Source organism: Danio rerio, chromosome 8, assembly GCF_052040795.2.
Source record: "Danio rerio strain M-AB ecotype USA chromosome 8, GRCz13ab, whole genome shotgun sequence".
Lineage (NCBI taxonomy): Eukaryota > Metazoa > Chordata > Actinopteri > Cypriniformes > Danionidae > Danio > Danio rerio.
This window is the reverse complement of record NC_141028.1, coordinates 32622501-32645052: the sequence shown is the minus strand read 5'-3', so window position 1 is coordinate 32645052 and position 22552 is coordinate 32622501. Positions and strand designations below refer to the sequence as shown.

General features: G+C 32.6%; 1 protein-coding gene across 2 annotated transcripts in view; it reads right to left on the bottom strand.

The window, feature by feature from the left end:
- The window catches only part of zng1a (Zn regulated GTPase metalloprotein activator 1A), a 24463-nt gene continuing 1911 nt past the window's right edge, over positions 1–22552 (bottom strand). Inside the window, 14 exon segments of one of the 2 annotated variants that reach the window (NM_213253.1) lie at positions 1–470; positions 899–1028; positions 1243–1308; positions 2019–2087; positions 3335–3386; positions 7021–7077; positions 7773–7817; positions 8519–8605; positions 12585–12631; positions 17707–17744; positions 17858–17917; positions 19529–19620; positions 21252–21348; positions 21762–21848. In NM_213253.1, the coding sequence (NP_998418.1) occupies positions 397–470; positions 899–1028; positions 1243–1308; positions 2019–2087; positions 3335–3386; positions 7021–7077; positions 7773–7817; positions 8519–8605; positions 12585–12631; positions 17707–17744; positions 17858–17917; positions 19529–19620; positions 21252–21348; positions 21762–21848 (1001 nt within the window). In that variant the 3' untranslated portion in view covers positions 1–396. 2 annotated transcript variants of the gene reach the window in all.

Here is a 22552-nt window from a genome sequence, read left to right as displayed (position 1 = left end):
AAGAGTAAGAAGTAACTCAAAACAACATTTATTTCACTGGATGCTGTTATCTTACACTTTACACTGTGAAAAAGCCTTGGGAAATTGAGCAATTGACCACTCAAATGAGTTGTTTAAATAACAAGATAATCTTAATATAAACACTAGGGAGTTTGCAGTATTTCATTTTTTATGAAATGTGAAGACTTGTATTTGCAGAAAACCATAGTGAACATGTAAAATAAATTACAATTTGTTTTTAAGAAAAAAAGAAATCTTTTTTTTTAGACATTTCACATTTAGTGAAAATGTTGTCACTTTTTGTGAAATGGCCAAAACCTTAAAGCTGTTATTCATTTGAGTGGCAAAAAAAACAGCTGTGCTTTTACAGATTTTACCAATGTTTGACAAGATCACCTACTCGACGCTGTCTTTATTTGACACAGCGGAGATGAACTCTTTCTTTAGAATCTCACCATCAAGGTTTCGACCTGAAGTGAAAAGAGATTAAATGTTACATTTTGCCTTGAACACATAAAATTTGTTTTTAAGGCTGGACACTTCAAGTAAACACACTTAATTTTTTTCCATAGATCCTTCAAATAAGCCTTTATTTGAGCCTTTTGAATTTTTATAAACAAATAAACAATACTTTTTGAACCTGACTTCACTAAACATTCAGTAATGTATGTAATTCAGCGCATATTTAAATGAAATAATGCCTCAGTTGCATATTTAAACATAATAATTTAGAAAACTTGTCTTACAAAAAATGTGTGTCAACTTAGGATAGTGAAAACTATTAGTTCATTTTTTACCTAATTCACCTACAATAGAGTACTGCTTTAAAGCTTTCAACAGGAAAATTTTTATTCATATATATATATATATATATATATATATATAGGCACAGATTTACCTATAAAGACGAGACGGTTGAGTCTTGGCTCTTGATCTGCCCAAAACTCTGGAGTCTCTTCCAGCTCATAAAGTTCATGGACACCCTGCAACATCACCTTCTTCTGCTTCTGCTGGAGCGAGAGGATCCCCTGAAACAACACATCCAAAACTTCTTAAAGACTTATAATAGATCTGATAAATATTTGAGTCTTTGTATGTGACAATCTGTTAGGAGATTAAAAGAGGATAAGAGGATAAAGTCATGGTTTTGAAGGATTATTAGGAAATATATTCATTACAATGACAATTTTTTTACACTGTATAATTAGAAAAATATAGAGATAAATGACAAAATATGCTCACCTTTAACCGAATAACTGTCATTGGCAATCCTGCTTTGTTCTTAAATGTTTTTTCCCAAAGAAGTTCCTAAAAAATAACCAAACAAAATGAATAATTAAATAAAATAAACAACAATAATATATATATATATATATATATATATATATATATATATATATATATATATATATATATATATATATATATATTTTATACACACACATGCACACACACCTTAAGTTAGAGTTATTAGCACCCTTTGAATTTTCCTAAATTTTTAACCAATGATGTTTAACAGAGCAAGAAAATTTTCACAGTATGTCTGATAATATATTTTTTCTGGAGAAAATTTTATTTTGACTAGAATAAAAGCAGTTTTTAGTTGTTTAAACACCATTTTAAGGACAAAATTATTAGCCCCTTTAAGCTATATTTTTTCGATAGTCTACAGAACAAACCATCATTATACAATAACTTGCCTAATTACCCTAACCTGCCTAGTTCACCTTATTAACTTAGTTAAGCCTTCAAATGTCACTTTAAGCTGTATAGAAGTGTGTTGAAAAATATCTTGTGAAATATTATTTACTATCATCATGGCAAAGATAAAATAAATCAGTTATTAGAGATTATGCTTATTATTAAATTTATTATGCTTAGAAATGTTTTGAAATAATATTCTTTCTGAACAGAAATTGGGGGAAAAATGAACAGAGGTTTTAATTATTCAGGGGGCTAATAATTCTGACTTTATCTGTATATGCACACACACACAGTGTATAATGTTGTTTCTGTACCTGAATAAATATATTTAAAAGATCTTCTGACACACTGCCAGGTACTTCAAATGTTATAGTCAGCATACTCTGAAATAATAAAAGGAAATTAAACAGTTCAAAACTTGAAATATTTTTAAAACACTTTGAAAAGAAGAGTTTTATGTTCACCATTCAGAGAAAACTTTAACACAGAGAATGAACACAAATTTAGCAAATAACTGTGAGAAACCAAAGACAACTTCTAAATCACAATTCACTGATTTTTTATATATATATATATATATATATATATATATATATATATATATATATATATATATATATATATATATATATATATATATATATATATAATCAATATATATAATATTATTATTTACATTTACATTGCATGCTGCATTGAAAGTATAACTTTTTAAGCCCACAACTTCAGCTGTAAAAATAAAATGGCAAATTATTTCTAAACAAATAAATGAAAAACAAAACACAAAAGATAATCATTTAAAATAAATACAGTTTGAATTAATTTTAAGAATTAATAATATTATTTGGATTTGGATATTATTTTAGACAAAATTATATTACCACTGGTAAAATTGTGATGTGATTGGTTTCAATTTGTTAAGACAGTAAAACATATATATTTGAAATGTTACACTGTAAATTGGCCTTTCTCTTCTGGTGACTAAAATGCTCTTACCAAATTAAACAATTATGTTCTTAAAACAACACCAAAATAAATAATTACACAGTTGATGTTTTAACACCATGCAGGAAATTCTACAGGGAAATTTAAAATTCCATATAAGCTTTTTAAAGTTTGCTTTAGATAAAAACTTTTTAAGAACTTTAAGACGGATTCAAATGGATTTCACACCAGTAGGACAATTATAAGTGATTTGAATAATTTCTGTTTATACACCAAAACATTTCTAATAGCATCAGCCTTCTTAAAAGCGTCAGTACGACACTTGAATAAATTTCCCCTTGGTGAGAAACACTTGTACTGCTTTAGCGCCCATTCTGCTGGCCCTCTCTGGGGCGTTACATGGGCCCTTTACACATATTTAAACCATTGTTTGTCTGTGTTAAAAGTTACACACTTCCTTTTTTCCCCTGGAATAACAAGAGAAAACAGGGCTCTCATTTACATGAAAAGAGCAGTGAAGGGGGAGGGCCACACAGAGCCGAGGTGCATGCGGGAAACTGACCCATCTAATGATAAGAGCTCCAGCCGAGAGTTTGCTTCAAGGAGAGGAGACCGTATTTAAACAAACCCTTGTTGAAAGAGAATCTATTTTTCCAGAAAACAGAAAAACAAATGCGATTTTTACCTTGTCTAGGTGAGGTTGGCTTGTTTTTACCAGCTGCAGCTTTTTGGTTAACCTGCAGAGCACAAGATTTCAAGATCTTTCAAGATTTTTGAACAGCAGAAAAACTTAACTTCTAATTTAATACTTTCCCCAATTCATTGCTTATAATAAGAATTATAATATTTATATTTACACATTCCAAGCACAAAATCTGAACATTTGAGGTGATAAAGTCAAGTTTAAACACTCTTGATGTTTCTTTTGTTGACATCTTAGTCAAATGTTTTCGTAAAGGGGTTTTTACACACACTGTAAAAGACTTTAAACTTAAAAAAACAAAAAGCTGAGTAAACTCATTGCTTTTATAGCAATTGGTTGACAACAAAAAAGTAAGTAAACCTGTCATCCTAAAGAGTAAGTTAACTAGGTGCATACTTAAAAAAAAAGTTTTTTAATTTTTAAAATTTAAAGGTTGAAGTAACTAAAAAGCAGCTTTTTGCATCTCGACTCACTCAATAATTCAGAAAATAGTAAACAATTTTTTTATTTATTATTACATAAAATACACTGTAAAAAGCGATTACTTTTGCCTTAAAAGCAACATGTTGATTTTACTTAAAAAGGCAGTAAACCCATTGATTTAACTTAACTTGTATAATTATGCACATACTTTTTTTTACTTAATAATTTTAAAGCAATGAGTTCAGTCTCCCTTTTTAAGGTAAAACCAACTAATCTACAAGTGTCTTTACTTTAAAAATTTATATATGTATATATAAGCAACAAGTTGATTTTACTTTAACGCATAGTAAACGCATTGATTTAACTTAACTTTTGACAGTTTGTTAGTTTAATCTCCTTTTTTAAGTAATGCCAACTAATCGCTTTTTACAGTGTATACAGCAGGCATGGACCGGTATAAGATTCTGACAATATGATAACCATGGATAAATAATATCACGGTTTCACAGTATTGTTATTACTTGCCAAAAATATGTGTTTTTTAAATATCCTAGGAAAACAGTTTTTGTTGTTTTTTACCCAAACATTTAAAAATATATTTTTTTTTATATTAACACAATTAATTTTATTTTTAAGAAACATTTTAAATGTTTTGGAACAGTAACCATGTTAGGCAAAATATTTAAAATAATTGACTTCTGCTGTCTTCATTTTTTTACTATTATTTTTATTTATTACTACGATTTTTTTACAACATAAAAAGGCATTTTTGAATATTTTGCTTTTTTATTTGGATATAAAAGTAAGCCACTGCACTGTTCAGATTCATAGCATGCCTGGATGTTGGTTTATAAGCAATTTGTTTTTCAAATTTTTCCTGAACTGTGGGTTGACCTGTAGCTTTTGATGTGGATGGCCCTTTTGTGCTGGAAATACTATCGTCATAAAAACAATGTAAACACAGTTGAAGTCAGATTTATTAAACTCCCCTCATTTTTTTCGTTTCAAATATTTCCCAAATGATGTTTAACAGAGCAAGGACATTTTCACTGTATGTTTGATAACATTATTTCTTATCGTGAAAGTCTTGTTTTATTTCGGCTATATAAAGCAGTTTTGAATTTTTTAAAAAACATTTTAAGGTCAAAATTATTAGCCTCTTTAAGCTATGTTTTTTTTTTGATAGTCTACAGAACAAACTATCGATATACAATGACTTGCCTAATTAACCTAATCTGCCTAGTTAACCTAATTAACCTAGTTAAGCTTTTAAATGTCACTTTAAGCTGTATAGAAGTGTCTTGAAAAATATCTAGTTAAATATTATGTACTGTCATCATGGCAAAGATAAAATAAATCAGTTATCAGAAAAGAGTTATTAAAACTATTATGTTTAGAAATATGTTCAAAATCTTCTCTCCGTTAAACAGAAATTGAGGAAAAAATAAACAGGGGTCTAATAATTCTGACTTCAACTGTATACCATAGGAACGGTATAACCAAAAACTTTAACGGTTTTAAAATCTTGACTTTTTTTAAACCGCTGTAAACATTGAAACCGGTTATCGTGCCATGAATAGGCACGATATAGAAAAATTCAATGTATTGTATATATATTCTGATAAAAAAAAAAAAAACAATACAGTGGAATTAATTAAAATAAGGTGTGGTGAATTAAAGTTCTGCAAAAGTGGATATGAATAGCAAATTTTCAGAAAATTGTGTATAAAATAATGAATTATTAATGAAACATTAATGTCAACATACAAAATCATACAATGCAAAAAAAGAAACATATATAACTTAATTTTCATCAAACTGAAAAACATTGTGTAACAGCACTAAGTGAATGAAAACTATTGATTCTTTAATGAAATAGTCGACTCAGACTTCATAAACGAATCGTGTTGGGTTCGGATCTTTTGCCTGAACGCATCAACATGGTACGTAACCAAATATGAACGCACGTTAAATCTTTATGGGCTATTTCACATATTGCGTCCAAAACCACGCAAAATGTGACACGCGCTTCCTCCTTTACCGATTTATCTTCCTCTGCCGTTTGCCTTTGCTATGGCCACCATTAGCTGTTCCTACACACGGCAAGGTCAATTTTCAAAATAGTTTCCTATAACTTTTTCCACTGTGTGGTTTAATACTGAATATGTGTTGTTGTTATTACTTGAGGTTAGGTTTAAGAGTAGAGTAATATGCTGGTGTTTAACTGCATTGCTTTATTGTATTCCTACATTGGGCTCTCACAAACTCTGTGTGCTACTTCATAGCCATGGTGGGCATTTCTCTCTGTCTCGTGCTGAACTTAGTCGACCAATCACAACAGACTGGGTCATTGGATCAATCACCGTATATTAGCCTCATGCAAAGGAGAGATTTGGGAACCAAATAAACACTAAACAAATCATATGGGAGTCATTGGGATAATTATATAAAAATAAATGCATATTATAAGACAATGAAAGTGTTTTTTGACCTTGCATGCAAATCAGCCTGTTGTTGGAGACCCCAAAACCAAAATATGACTGATTATGATGCAAAATAAGGGCCCTTTAACAAAAAGCCCAAAATGTTTTTGTTTTTTTTTGCCTGCATGTGTCTGGCTTAAACACAAGACTGATTGATGTCAAATGCTGTCAATAAACAACATCCTCTTTTGAGCATCAGACAGATGTACAGTCTCAGCTAAAACCTTTCAAAGGGGTTCTGACAACACCGACGGCCCTTAATCCCGCTGCTGGTGTGATGCGCAGAGGCTTTTGGCTTTAGCAACTGTAAGATTGAGCTTAACAGAGAAAGAAAGAAAGAAGAAAGCGTGTGAGAGCTGGGTTTTGACCCCTCAGGGTGGGCAAACGTAGCTGTGTGGATTATTCGTCAGGCTGTGAGTAGCCAGAGGGGGGTTCATCCCAGACAAGCAACCCGGGCTCGGAGGGGGCAAATGGGCCACGGTCAGGGCTGAAAGGAGGTGTTGTGTGGAGGTGCTTCTGTACTTTTAACTACGGACAGCGGTCATAATCCTCCGCAGCTGGGCTCAGCCATTCATATTTACTCCGTCTCACTGTAATTACTCCTAAAAAGAGGTTCATTTTTTTTGTTTAAGTCATTAGCATGAGGTAATAGAGTGTTTGATCTTTGGCAGATACACATAATAGTCCTCTGCTGAATAGATTTGCAACTGTATACTTCAGTGAGTGTAATTGTTGGAAGTTTTCTTGCAGGAAAACGCTTACCTTTCACCATCTTTAGTGTCAAAAGAATGCAAGTCTAATACTTCAGATAGATCAACCCTGTGGAGAGGGAAAACACAAATAAAGTGAATCATTTATTTATACATTTTATCTGTAAGTAACAGATAAAATAATGGTTGAATACACCTACAGATAATATTTGTTTAAGGTAAAAATATGAAAGGAGATGTAATCAAATAATAATTTTATTTGATTTACATTATTACGAGATAATTTATCTTATAGTAGGGTTTTTTTATTAAGAAAAAAATCTGAAAAATGTTAATACAAAAATATGAAGTAGTTTTAACATCGAGAATAACAATAAAAGTTTCTTGAGCACAAAAATCTGCATATTAGAATGATTTAAGAATAAAACAAACTCAGCTGTGCCATGACAGGAATAAATTATACTTGAAAAAAATATCAAAAACAAATCACAGTCATTGTAAACTGTACTTTTTTATTGCAATTATTGCAAAAAGATCAAATGAATGAAGTCTTGGACACACCATAAGAAATTATATGTGTGTGTGTATATATATATATATATATATATATATATATATATATATATATATATATATATATATATATATATATATATATATATATATATATATTAGACTAATATCTGATTAATCCTGCTTTAAATGTATGTTGAAAGATGTTTGCAGCATGCAGGGTCTTGTTCACATAGATTTAAGTTTAAAAATACATTATGATACAATGTGACATATATTTTGTCTTCTCACCTGGACTTTTGTGTCTCCAAAATCTTTACAAGTGCATTTATTGATCTATAATGAAGAAGAGAAATGTGAGGCAAACACAAGGAAGTCTATAAAATAATTATAATAAATATTTTTTCTAGTACGTAATGCAGAAAGAAAATGTCCATTTTATATACTATACATTATAATGTTGATGCATGAATATACTTATATAGTAGATCAGTTAATAAAAAAACAATTAAAACATTTAAATGATTCATTTTAAAGATAAAAGTATTGATTATGCTTCGAAATGCTAATTTAATAATTTTAAAAATAAAAGTTAATAATAAATTGTCATAATAATGCAATACTAATAAATGTAATAACAAATCTCAAAATAAATAAGATTGTTTTTCATATTGATTTATATGTTGTGATGCTGATATGTACTTGTATCATTTATGGATTTTAATTAATTAATTTATTTAGATAATAATAACAGTATAAAATGCTATTAGTACTAATATATTCTATAAAATACCAATAGTATAAAATGTTAGAATTTTGTCCATTTGTCGTTGAAACCCTTATTAGCAATATCACACAGAAATATGATTATCAGTACATGTCTAATAAGATATTTTTACATTTATTTAAACAACATAATATTACTAGAATTGACCAAATATTGGTTTAATATTCATTGCTCTCTCAGAATCAGCCAGACTTTAAGACCTGTATCTCTAATAACAAAACACAAGAGTATATAACCCTCCAGTTCTCACCTCACTGTATCTCTGAGCTTCAGCAGCTCCGTCTCATGCACCAGATCAGTCTTGTTGATGATGGTAAGATCAGCGAGAGCAATCTGTCTAAAAACAAAAATAAAAGACAGAAAAATTCAAAACCATTCACAACTACCCGACAAATGCAGCCAAACTAAACCTAACCTTCTATACGACAAAGGCTGTCGACACCTCAGAGGGCCGCATATGGATTAATCGTCATAAAAAGCAAATCTCCAGCTGCTGTACACAAGTATGTGTGATTGGTCGTACAATACATCAATAGAACAATACAGTACTCTTGTCACTCTCTTTATTGCTCAGTGTTGAATGTCTCACTCTCTTTTTGTATATAAATGTGTCTGAGTGTGTTGTTGTTTAATTTATTGATATACAGTATTAGGGTTTCAGCTATCTCTTTTAATCCCCCCATAAATATTAAAGAATACAGTAGAGAGGCAGAAGTAAATATATTTGCACCCTTTTTTGTGGATTAATATGCTGTATATAATCAGGCAAATTGTGTATAATGAAACGCCTGTTTAAAATTCTTTAGTAAGCAGATATGAACAAACTGTGCAGTTTGGTGTGTGTAAAAGCTGATAAAGTCACGATTTATGTGTCAATGCAGGAAATAAACTTATTTTTGAGAAAATTAACAGCAAGATTGTGTTCTAATTGAAATCACAGCCACCTCAGTGCATATCCAGTTCCTTACAATCAAACGAAACATCAATAGAACAATACAGTACAGAAACAACTCTCTCTTTTCTCACTCTCCTCATTGCTCAGAGCTGAATGTCTCACTCTTCCTTTCTATCTAAACGTGTTTGACTTTTTTGTTTTTTAACATATGATAATGAAAAGCTAACAGCACATTTGAGTCTCTTTATCAGTCCATGATAAAAAAAAACTGAAATCAGCCAGAAAAAAAATTAAATCATACTTTTGTAGAAAAATATTTTTGTATATATAAATTTGTATAGTTTTGTATGAACAAATTTCCCTTTACAAACCTTCAGCATGCAAATATTAATAAAACTAAAATCTGGCGTCTAGAAGTGCCATTGGAAGGAAGGTTTAGAGTTCAGTGCAAGAGAGCAAGTCATATGAGATTTGAATAAAAAAATATGTATTTTTTTGCAGTTTGTAATGCAGCTGTCCTTCACTGGGTTCCACACAACCTATTTTTTGTTAGGACAACATGAAGGAATTAAGTTAAATGATAAGTTTAAGTAGTAGTTTAAGTACAAATTTAAGTAGATTGAACATAAAACAATTCATTTGTCCCCACAAAATGCATAAGAATATTGTTGTTTCAGCTCAATTTATATAAGTAGTTTGAACAAACAGCAAATGTAAAGTCTGCAAAGTTGTTCATTAAAAAGGTGCATGATAAACACAAATATTGTCTCACAAAAGAAACAATTTTCTAATCTTTTGGATGCTACCGATTTATGTCAACATGATCAAAGTAATACATTTGTTTATTTCACGACACAAAAAAAATCTAAACAGACTATGCCAGCTGACCAATCAGAGCAGAGCTGGCTTATGCAAGGGAGGGCTTTACAGACCTTTTGAAGAGTTTATTCACACAAAAATGACAATCCTGTAAATAATTACTTACTTGCATGTTTTTTCAATCACGAGAGACCTTCGTTCATTTTTGAAACACAATAAAAGGTTCTTTTGGATGAAATCTCTGGCCTCTGTGATCCACTATACACTCTCAGAAAAAAGGTACACAGTGGTACAAATAATGTTCCTTGTGGAACAGTTTTGTACCTTTGTAAAGACTTACTTTATATCTGTACTTTATACGGTACAGAAAAGACCTCTTATTATACTGTTCTGTACCTTTTGTGGTGAACTGAAATGAAGGAACACAATTGTTCCCATATAAAAGATACAAAAGTGTTGATCAACTTTTTCTTTATTACAATACCTATGAAAATAAAAATGACTGGAAAGGCAAAGTGATTTGATAAATTATTTCTAGAAGAAAGAGAAAAACATTAATTATTAAGTTCTATAACAAAATATTACAGAACAACTGGTAAAACATACAGGTATATTATAGGTGTTGTAAACTAAACATTAAAGGCATTTTAAATAAATGCTTTGTAAGCATTTTTGACACTGTTTGGGTACAAATTGTCTTGTCACTGTTGTGGTATACCTTTATAGATAATATGTGTACCTTTAATGAAGGTACGATTTTGTATATGCAGGTTTTAAAAATCAAAGGTAAATTTTGGTTTCCAATGGTACAAATAATGTCCTTTAAGGTACAAACTGCAACTTTACAAATATGTTTCTTTGTCTTAAGGTACAATTCTGTCCCATACAAAGGTATGGTCTAAGGTATGTCTAAACAGAAAATGTGTCTTTAGTTGTTCAATAGGAAGATTATCAAGCTATACTTTTGTGTGCACATAAGACTTTTTTTCAACAGTTTGTTCTCCTCAGTAACAGTATAGCGCACATATTCAACTTCGACTTCCTCTGTTTGAAACAAAGCACAGATCTGAGGTAAACGTCACCAGCGCGACTTGCATAAAAAGAACATCACTCTCATGAACATGCACATTATACTGAAACTGAGGAGAACAAACTTTTGAATAAAATTGTTGTTTTTGTTTTACGGTTTAGGATTTTGCAGGTTTCACCGAGTTAATTTTAAGACTTTAAGACATTTTAAGAGCATTACAATTGAAATTGCAGATTTCTTTTAGAGGGCTAAGGATTCTTTCCATTGGCTCAGTTGGAAAAGATTTTTACTTGCACTATTAAAACTATTATAATTCAGTTAATACTTAGCAACATATTTTAAACAATTTGTCAAAACAAACAGGCTCTAGTGTTTTTAGTACATCTTTTTCAACATAACCTTACTTTAAAACAATAAAAAGTAAATGGAGAAATGTTTAAAAAACTATATTAAGCTAAACGTATGCACAACAATGCCAGTGTCCTCAGCAGTATTAGTTAAATAGAGTTAAAATATTTTTTTTTAAATAAAAAGGTAAAAGTCTCATTGAGATGGATTGTTGGCGATTGTATGGGTATTGGCCAGATTAGGTATAGCTTTAGATGAATAAAGGAAAATTAAGACCTGTTTAAAATGATTTGAAACCTAAACAACACAATATTGCAGTAAATTTAAGACTTTATAAGGCCAAAAATTTAGTTTTTGAGATTTAAGACATTATAAGAATTGGTGGACACCCGGATGTTTGCACAAAATTATAGCATAATAATATCCATATTGACAGTCCACATATGGTCTGTTTCGAAGATTTCTTTGCTTTTTTCTGCACTTTAAAAAAGTCAGGACCATTGCTGCTCTCAGATTTCATCTAAAATATCTGAATTTTTGTGTTTTCTCTGTGATTTCTCTGTGTTCTGACCTTAGTTGGATTTAAACTGTTGTGGGGGAATATTAGGGCACTTTAAAATCCCACATGACCTTTTAAAAAAATACTCATTGTAATTAGAATCCAGTTGCCGCACTCAAGTATGTGTGATTACACTCATACAAAACATCAATAGAACAATACAGTAGAAGAACAGCTATTTCTCTTTTGTCACTCGGTTTATTGCTTAGCGTCCGGTGTCTCACTCTCCCTTTGTATCCAAATGTGTGTAAACAGTCTTTCTTGCGTCTCCTCCTTCCCCCTGCCTGTTGTCCAGTGGTCTGTGTGTGGCATGGTTTATGTCATACTCAAAAGGCGCCACCATTTTGTGATTTAGAAAAACATAAACAGAGAGCAGAAGCAGTTTTTATGGGCTCTGACACTTGTGAACATTCCAACGTGCCTCCAAACCCCAACAAAAACAAGCTGGACCGCAGCAGGTGAGGCAGGGTGCAATCGGATATGTTTTTGCACAAACATTAGCACCAGCTGTAATGTTTGATAGAGATAACAGGCCCAAATAGTGCTCTGAAAGACCACACAAGAGGGGCTTGTGAACATCTGACTTGGTAGATTTTTCAGTGATGGATAATGAGCATGATTCTGTACTGTATTTAAATGCTGATTAATTAGAAGTACGGTTTTACCTGGCAGCTTCATTGATAAGACCTTCAGGCTTTTCTTCTGTTAGATGCTACAAGACAAATAAAAATGACAATTTAATGACATTTAATGCAAATGTTTAGAATAAATGTGTTCGAAAAAATCTTATATTTTAGCAAAAACAACGAGTACCAAAAATACCTCCTTATTATACCAGCGTATTTGCAGGAATCCTACAGTTAATTTCAAAACCTTTTTGAACAAAATTTGAACAAAATTTAAGACCTTGCGATTAAGACCTTTTAATACTTTTTAAGGGCCTTAATTTTTCTATTAATTGATTTATCACATTTAATACTTTTTAAGACCCCGCGGACAAACTGTTAACAATTTTATTAATTGATTAAATTGTTAAATGGAAATATTGAGTAGTTTTTAATGAGCATGCATTTATAGTGTATATTACATTATATTGTATTATATTATATTATATCATATTATATTATTATACTATATTCTGTTCTATTATATTATAATGCCTAAACTCACTTTGCATTTAAAGTATTTCAAAATTTATTCATTTTGATTTTTAGTGTTTTTTGCAATTTCTTTATTGGTTATCAGCAATGGCAACATCGTAATAATAAAAAAATGTAATGAAATTAATTAATGATCATCGAGAACTGTAAAATCATCACATTAGTTTACAGCATTTTCATCAAAAACGTTTCTATGATTAATTTACATTTGTATGTTGTGACTTCTAAATTCAATAGCATTAATTGATTTTTACTTTTAGTTTTTTAACTTATTAGGACAAAATAATATAAATACCAGGCATTATATTATCTACTTGGGATAACAGCACTAAATAATTATTAAAAAACATAAATAATAATAATAGTAACAATTATGCTGTAAAACAGACACACCATTAATGTGTATATGTATCCTTTTATACAATGAAGTCCACTTTGTTATGCCTTAAAATAAAGCTAAATACTTTTTGATTTAATTTATTTTATTTATTTATACAGGGACAGTGTACAACAGGACATGTTGTGCCAAAGTTAACTATAAAGCTAATTTACATGTGTATACAGCTAATATACACTTACAATACAATTAATCATAGTTAATAAAATGAAATCAAATTCTTTAAGCCAAACTTGAAGCCAATTTCTTTGAGCCAAACTTTAGGAACAGTTTTAAAATGATTAAAAGTGGTACTCTCTCTAATATGCGCGGGTATTTTATTCCATCTTTCTGCTGCTGTTTTGTCCAGAAAACAGTTCTCTTGAGTTTAACTGATGACTAGTCCCACACGGAATCTGCACGAGCAGAAATCTGCAGATTTGTAGCCCATCATTAAGTCTATTTATTTACTTCTGTAAATGTGTGGAAATTTATACTTATTCAATTTTTTATATTATTTTCAGTAATATTATTGCCTTATATAAAATCGTTTATACTAATATGTGACTAATATAAATTTTTTTATATGGACAGAATTTCAAAGCGCAGCCTTGGGCTGGAGGGTGTCCGGTTCAGGGACCACAGGATTTCATCACTGTTATTCACAGACAATGTTGTTATGTTGGCTTTATCGAACATGGACTTTCAGCATGCACTGGAGCGGTTTGCTGCAGAGTGTGACACGGCTGGGATGAGAATCAGCACCTACAAGTTTGAGGCTATAGTGCTCCACCAGAAAAGTGTGGTTTGCCATTTCCAGGTTGGAGGAATGTACTACCCCAGATGAAGGAGTTCAAGTATCTTAGGGTTTTGTTCACAAGTGAGGGAAGGATGGAACATGAGATTGACAGGCAGATTGGGCAGCGGCAGCATTAATGCGGCCGATGTACCAGTCCAGTGTGGTAAGGAAGGAGCTGAGCCGAAAGCCGAAGCTCTCGATTTACTGGTCAATCTATGTTCCTACTCTCACCTATGGTCATGAGCTTTGGATCATCACAGAACGAATAAGATCTCGGATACAAGCAGCTGAAATTAGTTTTCTTCGAAGGGTGGCAGGGCGCACCCTTGTAGATAGGGTGAGGAGCTCTGTCACCCAGAAGGAGCTCGGAGTAGAGCCGCTGCTCCTCCATATCGAGAGAAGTCAGTGGCACGGGCTTCTGATTCGAACGTCTACCTAGGGAGGTGTTCCAGGTATGTCCCATCTGGAGGCCTTGGGGAAGACCCAGGACACGTTGGAGGGACTATGTCACTCGGAGAGGCTGAAGGAAGTGTCTGGGGAGAGGGAAGTCTGGGGTTCTCTCGTAAGACTGCTGCCCCCGCACCCCGGCCCCAAAAAAACAGTAGAAAATGAATGAACGAATGAATGGATGAAAACCGTCATATGATTTATTTACAATACAGCTAGTAAAGTAATATTCATGTCTTTTAAACTAAATAAATGAAAAAAACTCAAAGGTAGTATTTTTATGTCATATATTAAGTTTTTAGTTATTAAAAAAAGGTTTTAGTTATGATACTCCCAAAATCATATTGCATAAATCCGCAAACTTTTTTACAAAAATCTCAACAGAAATAGCATAGTGGCGTACCGCTTTTAAAGTGTAAAATAAGCTTTTTGTCAACTTTCCAATGTGCAATAAACAGTCAATTTAATTCATAACATAAAAGAAAATAAATAATTATTCAAGCAAAATAAGTAAAGTTGTTTACCAGACGTTTATGGTTGCCAAGCAACACAAGTTGATGCCAACAGATTTCAAATGATATTCGAGCCTATTTATAGTGGCAGCTCTGAACGCAAACCCAATTTCAGGCCAGAACAATTTTATTTTTAACATCCAATGCAACAAGAATATTTCCCATCTTATCCTCTGCTCTGTCCGGTTTCCCACCTGACAATGTCTTTAACATCACTCAGATCAGCAAACTGACACCTTTACTATTACAAGATGCATTTCTTTTTAAAAAAGAAATCCAATTTCCAGGAGACTATAACTTTAGAACAGTTTGTGCATTGAAAACAATCCTATTTATTTTCCACTACGTGTCTCCAGTGGTCTCTGCTGACCGTGTCTCATTGTCTGTCTTCAATACGTAATAACATTGAGACAAGTCTCATCATCTGTCCACACATTTCAACCCGACGCTAAAAAAAATCAAGGAACATGAAGACACCTGATGGGCATGTCAAACCCTCCACCTCTGAAACATCTCTTGTAAGGATGAACATATCAAATGACAATGAAAGAGCAGGACCAAGGCTGACAGGCCCATTAAAGTGATTTGCCTTGATATCCATTATTTCGTGGGTTTCTATGCATCTTCACCTCAACAGTCGCTGGCAAGACCCCGGAGGGCCGGAGTGTGGAGGTGCCAGCCCAGCAATAAAAAGTCTGACTCGACAGGAATGACACCACTGAATTGCAGCCTATTATCCAGGTGTCAGAGCCACTGTCCTGCTCCCATCCTGAGGTGTGAAGAGGAGCGGAGAGGGGGAGATGTTTCAGCGAGACACGATCTAGGCTGAGGATTAACACTTCATAAGCAGCAAATGTAAATAAAAATCTCAGTTTTTTAAAACTTTATTTTTAACCTTATTTTTATCAAATTGGAAACTTTTTGGCTTGAGACTTCTGGTCTCAATCACTTCCATTGGTTTTAGTTTGTTAGTAGGGATTTATCGAATTATTGGCCACTCTTTATGGACCCTTTTCAAATTTCCAGGTTTCTCAGTAGCCAAAGTTGTCATAGTTGGGTAAACTTAGAGCACAGTGAATAGGAAAGTACAACAAATATTTTTTTTACAATCTTATTTGCTGAAATGATGAAAGGAAAACTCCATTATGGTGTTATCAAGACTTTCAGAAAAAGGAAAGAAATTGTGTGAGACTGATAACGGCAACTAGAAGGGAGAATGTCAAATGTTCTGTCCTAGCCCCATAGACACAGCATTTCAAATGCCTTGCACAAGCAATAATTTGTTTTTTTGTCATTTGATAGAAAGGCATAAATACACATAAATGTTCATACGTTTAAAAAAAATCTAAAAATCAAAGACTTGTGAAAAGGGTCCATTGGGGACATTTTTGGCAGAAAGAGAAAAACATGAGCTGAAAAATAAAGGCTATGCTGTGCCGAACTGCATAGCAGTGTTCAGTGCGCTGCTTTCAATCTCCCTCCAGCTGTAGTCACTGTACAATGTGAAGCAGCTTTCACATTGGACAGGGAAAGCGCTGCGCTATGAAATTCATTCATTTGAATGACTTCTGCTACACAAGAGTGGTTTGTCGCTGCTGCGCTAACCAAAGTGCAAAAGCAGTGGAGTGCAACGTTGACTAGCCTGCACACATAATGTGGCCAATGTTCAAAAAAGCTCAAAATTCCCTCTGTGGATCTTCAATTTATGTACATGTATATTTACAGTCTCTCTGCATAACCCCCACATGCTCATCGAAACAGCAAAGTATGCTTAAATAAGTGCATTTTAAATAAGTGAATTTTCAAAGCACTTTTGGTTTTGGTTCAGCTTTTGAGCCAAGTGCATTTAGAATATTTGGTTTTGATTTCAGCCCAGAATTTTAACTGCAGTGCATCTCTACTTCTCATACCGAATATTGTTGCAAACTGGTATTTCCTTATTATATTATTTCTTTATGCATAGTCATAAACAAACTTGTTTGTAGAGTATGTAGTTTAAAAATGTTTACTGTTGTTTGTTATTCCTATTTATTTGGACATAAACATAAACGAAACAATACATATATGACAGTATATATTGATTTTTGTTAATGTTAAATAATGAAAATACAGTCATTAATTGATAGTGTTGGCTAACTCACTGTGCAATAACTAATGTTAGCAAGCAAAATTTGGATATTAATAACACATTAGTAAATGCTGAACAAACAATTAAAATACTTTTATGCTCATTAAAATGTAATTTATGAGAAATTCATAGATTTATTAACTTCTACATTATTCATTTAATAATATCTACATCTACATTTATTTATTATTATTATTTTTGTTCCATTTCCTTTGTTGTTTTTATTTATTGTCGTGGGTTATACACTGATCAAATGCAAACCCTGCCAATGCAATAAATTAAATAAAAAATTTCAACTTCAAACTTCAAAATTTCAGTTTACATATGTAGTTAGAGTGGTTTGATTGAACGAATCAACAACTCACCTGCAACCCATATTTAGCATCTATAACGGTAACAATACCTACATGGGAAATGAAAATACCTTATTATACTGACAATAAAACCACTAAAATATTTTCAGTTTTGGGTGAACTAACTCTTTAATCTGAGTCAGTTGCTAGCATAGTTTCTTACCGTCCAGGTAAACATCACTTCCTAATTCAGCATCAACCCAGAACATTGAGGCAACAGCTCCTGGTTTAAAAAAACATAAATAACAAAATCACAAAAGGCTAATGATGTGCGATTTAAACAGCTAACTACAGTCCTTTAACTATTTGTTGTAAATATAAAAAACTCAACTATATGATCGCTGTTAGAAAGTATTCCCAAAATGTTGTTTGTGCAGTAGAATATGTTTCATTTTGTTCAAATTATTAGACTGTGTGATCATGTTTATCAAACTACTGAACACTTTCTAGCCTTAAACCTGAAATAAAAGAACTCAAACAGGCTGTGGGTGCAGGTATGAATTTTACAGGCGGCTTAAAATTTTGCAGCTACAAGGTATATTTTGTTTGTTTCCATGCTTCCCAACTTTTCTTGTAAAAGTTATTTCACAGTTCTGTGTTACAATTTGAGGCCCTCTTGTTCGAATAATGGAGTTTTGTCAAACTGTCAGGGTAGAATAAGAAAGCACTATAAATTTTTGATAGAAGTGTAATGAAGGCAATGTTCCTGAAAGACATCAGATGCAGAAAGCGTTCAGCCCACAAGCATCTGCTGAGAAAGAGGGAGGGGTTTATCCCCCTGAGGCCCTGTGAGTGACAGGCCTGTCTCAGCCAATGACAGTGAAGAAGAGCTTGTGTCACTCATATACACCACCAGGCTGCAAAGATGCTGACCTTTCCTGCCTTTCCATTGATCTCGGTTTCACTATCAATTACCTCACAGTGAAGGAGAGAATTCACAAAGTTGTCCAAACTGTCTTTAGCAATATATTTATATCCCTTTAAATGTTATGATAAAATGTAACATTTAAAGGGATATTTCTTAAAAAAGCATGGTGGCTCAGTAGTTAACACTGTCGCCTCCTGGTCGCCTCACAGCAAGAAGGTTGCTGGTTCGAGACCCGGCTGGGTCAGTTGGTGTTTCTGTGTAGAGTTTGTATGTTTTCCCTGTGTTTGCGTGGGTTTTCTCCAGGTACTCCAGTTTCCCCCACAGTTCAAAGACTAATTTAGGTGAATGGAATTGGCCGTAGTGTATGTGAGGGAATGAGTGTGTATGGATGTTTCCATGTACTATTAACTTATCCCCTTCACTTGTAATAACCTGTATAAGTTTCTTTTTTTCTGTTGAAAACAAATATATATTTTGTGAAATGTCTGAAATAAGTAGCCTTTGACCTAAAAAAAAAAATACTACTAATATATAAAAATATTTTCTGCTGAGTTCAACAGAAGGATACATGTTTGAATAAGTGAGAGAATTTTCATTTTTGGGTGAACTAACACTTAAAGCAAGATGGATGACAGATGAGGAATCAATCCCAAAACTATTACATCGAAGAGGATTTTCTGTATGGGTATAATTTCTGTTTGTTGACGTGTACATGGGTTTTTTTTTAAAATGTGAACAATCTAACATATACTTTATACATAACTGACACTAAGTATGCTTTTTTTATCCCTTTGTCTATTTGTATTCATTTTCTATTTATTTGTGTATTTTTGTGTGTAACTGGAAAGGGTTGGAAATAATATTTGTTTCTATTTTCCTGTAAAACCATCCCACGATTTTTCTAAAAGTTTAATAAACAGATTTTAAGATAGAGAAAGGAATTCTCTGTTTGTGCAAGTGAAATACCTGGATCGGCCAATCCGGTTGTTTCTAGAAGGATGTAGTCAAACTTTCCTTTCTTCTCCATTAGATTTTCAATAGCTTTTAAGCCATTGTCTCTGTAAATGAACATGTATAATCTGAGGTAATTCAGTATTAGCACACTATTATCAAAAAAAGTAGAATTTGTAAGATTATTAAAGAGTCTTTTATTCTCACAGAGAACGCATATAGACCCTTTTGAGGGATGTAAACAATAACAATGTATTTCCTATTTTACATGTTTAATTTCTATAGCTTCCAAGAATCCAAAAAAGAGCCACATGTTGATGAATAATGTTATGTTTGCTGTTTTAACATGAAGTTATGAATTGAATTGCCTCTTGTTACAGTTATGAAATAGTTTGATTACAAGCAGGAAATATTCATGGGCCAATAACATGACCACATTAAAAAGGTCTATACTTAATCAGAAATCAATAGCATTATTTTCTTTTTTTTCAGTATCATTAAAACATGCTAATTTGGCACTTAAGAAACAGATTTTGTATCAATGCTAAAAGCTGAAAGTTTTTTTTATCAATTTTTTTGATGAATGGAAAAAGCTCAAAAGAACAGCAATTATTATTTGAAACAGAAGCCCAATAATAATTCTGTGGTTCAAAGTTGACTTCATTTGGGTGAATCAGTGTCAAATCAATGAAATATTTTTTAAAAAATTAATAAATAGTGAGAAAATATCATTAATATTAATAATTAATATTAGAGAACGAATATTTCCCAATCCCACCCTCTCTCTATCCCAATAAAGGCAAAAAAAATAAATAAAATTAAAAAAATCAACCAATAAATCAAAAATGACCACTTAAAAAGATAATAATAAAATAAAATAAATCTTCTATATGGTTTAATTCAATGGGCTCTATGCACAGCTAGAGTTTTAAAGCCAACGATAAACTTCCAGTGAAAGCTTAATGTGACTCTTTTCAATTTCACAAGGTTGTTTTTACATTATCGATGTTGTAATGTAATTACAATATATTCAGTTAAACAGATTTAAGCATTCATTTAGTTGTTCAAGTGTAAAACGAGATGAAAGACCATTGTCACCACTAGCGCCGTCAGTAGCATCAGGCATGACCATTGAAATTCCATTGAAAATACTGTCACATTAAAAGACATGGCGGGGGGAAATGGAAATTAATGCAGTGCTTCTTGTCCAATCTGAGACCCACTTTAAATCGTATACCTAACAGGCAGTGAAGTTCGATGATTTTGAAAGAAATCAGATCTAAAACAGGACAATTTTGTAATGGAAAGAAGCTGTTGGGCTGCCTGGCTGAAAATTAAGATTTTGTGTGCATATAGCCCATTGCCTACAAAAGTAAACTGTCAAACTGTACACATATTCAGGGGACAAAAAGGAAATGTGGGTCTTTCTGCATATAGCAGAAATGTTTTTTTTTCCCCATTGTTGAACAATCATTACTGCAACAAAGATTACAAAAGTAAAAGGACTTTACAAATAGATCTACAAATTCTTTGTGTAAAAACTACATAACAACACTGCTAACTTTTAAAAAATTCCGACACCCCCCCTCCCCACTAATCTGGCTCCAAATCATTGGTGAAAATCGTCTTTCATCACATCAACAACTGGACTACTCAGTAAATAAACATTTCTGAATCCTGACATATTCCTGAGTTTTAGACACTTTGTTCCAGTATTTAAAGGTATTTAAATGCATACTTGACAGAGCAGCACAGGCAGCCGTTCCTCAGCTCCAGCCACTCTTCATACAGCTCTCCTGCCTGACTCACAGCTAGAGATTTTTCTAGAGCGCTCCCTGCAAAAAAAATCAGACCACAACACGACTTCAAACTTTTAGCAACTTCAGTGCAAAACAGGCCAAAAACGCAATCTCTGGAATTTTGGCCATCCATAATCTTTGCTCTTTTAATCAAAATGTATGAACATGATGCAAATGAAATTAAAATATGGAAAAATTGTATACACTATACTATATATAAATAGGCAACACAAAAGATAAACATGAGACTAAAGAGTCCAAAATGTGGGTCTTTCACAAATGGGACCTGCTACTCTAGCTTGCAGCTTTTGGAAACAGAGCGCTTTGCTGCCCTCTTCTGGTTATAATAGTGACAAACCCAATGTGACAGTCAACATAAAAGAAAAAGGTACAAGAACTAGGCTAGAGGCCTTTTTGATTGTTTATTTGTTGTTTGTCTTATAACTTACCTTCCCCAAATTCATTGAGTATGACAGCTATTCGCTTATTATGTTGTTCGGTTAATATGTAGTTCAAAAGAGTTGTCTTTCCTGCACCTGCAAAAGAAATAGAGAAAAAGTTCACTGAAACACTTCACTGTAAGGTCTAATTGGTTAACATTAGTTAATGTGTTAAATAGCAATTTCTTTTAGCAATAGCAATATTTTAATAATAGCAATATTTTTGTTGCAGTTTTTATAGTTATTAATATTTTTATAAGATCTAATTTTAATTTCAATAATGTATTAGTACGTTGGAAATTATCATGGCTGATTCATACTTCTGTGTCAAGGGCAAGCGTATGCTCGGTGCAGCCTGTATGCGGTCGCATAGCACTTGCCGTGGCTGACGCCGACGCTGTTATGCACCTCTCAAATAATGTAACTACACTTCACAATAACGCGTAGCGCAAGCTCTGTGATTGGTCAGCTTGCTAGCTGTGACGAGCGTGGGCGGTGCTGAGAGGTTGTTGCTAGATCGGATACGGCTGCGGCCGGAAGATAACGAGAATTATTAATATTATTTATTACATTTCCTATTTATTGTATTTTTTTAATGTCTACCCCCACCTCAACCACCACACTACTGTAAAAATAGTAGTTATACCAAGTATTATTGATTTATTTATTAAATTACACAATAAATTTTATTTTTAAGGCCTACCCTCGCCCCAACCCTAACCCCAACTATCCCAGCACTGTAAAATGGCTATGCACAAGGCAGGCGCTGTGGGTCACGCCAATCACTCGATGCAGAAGTA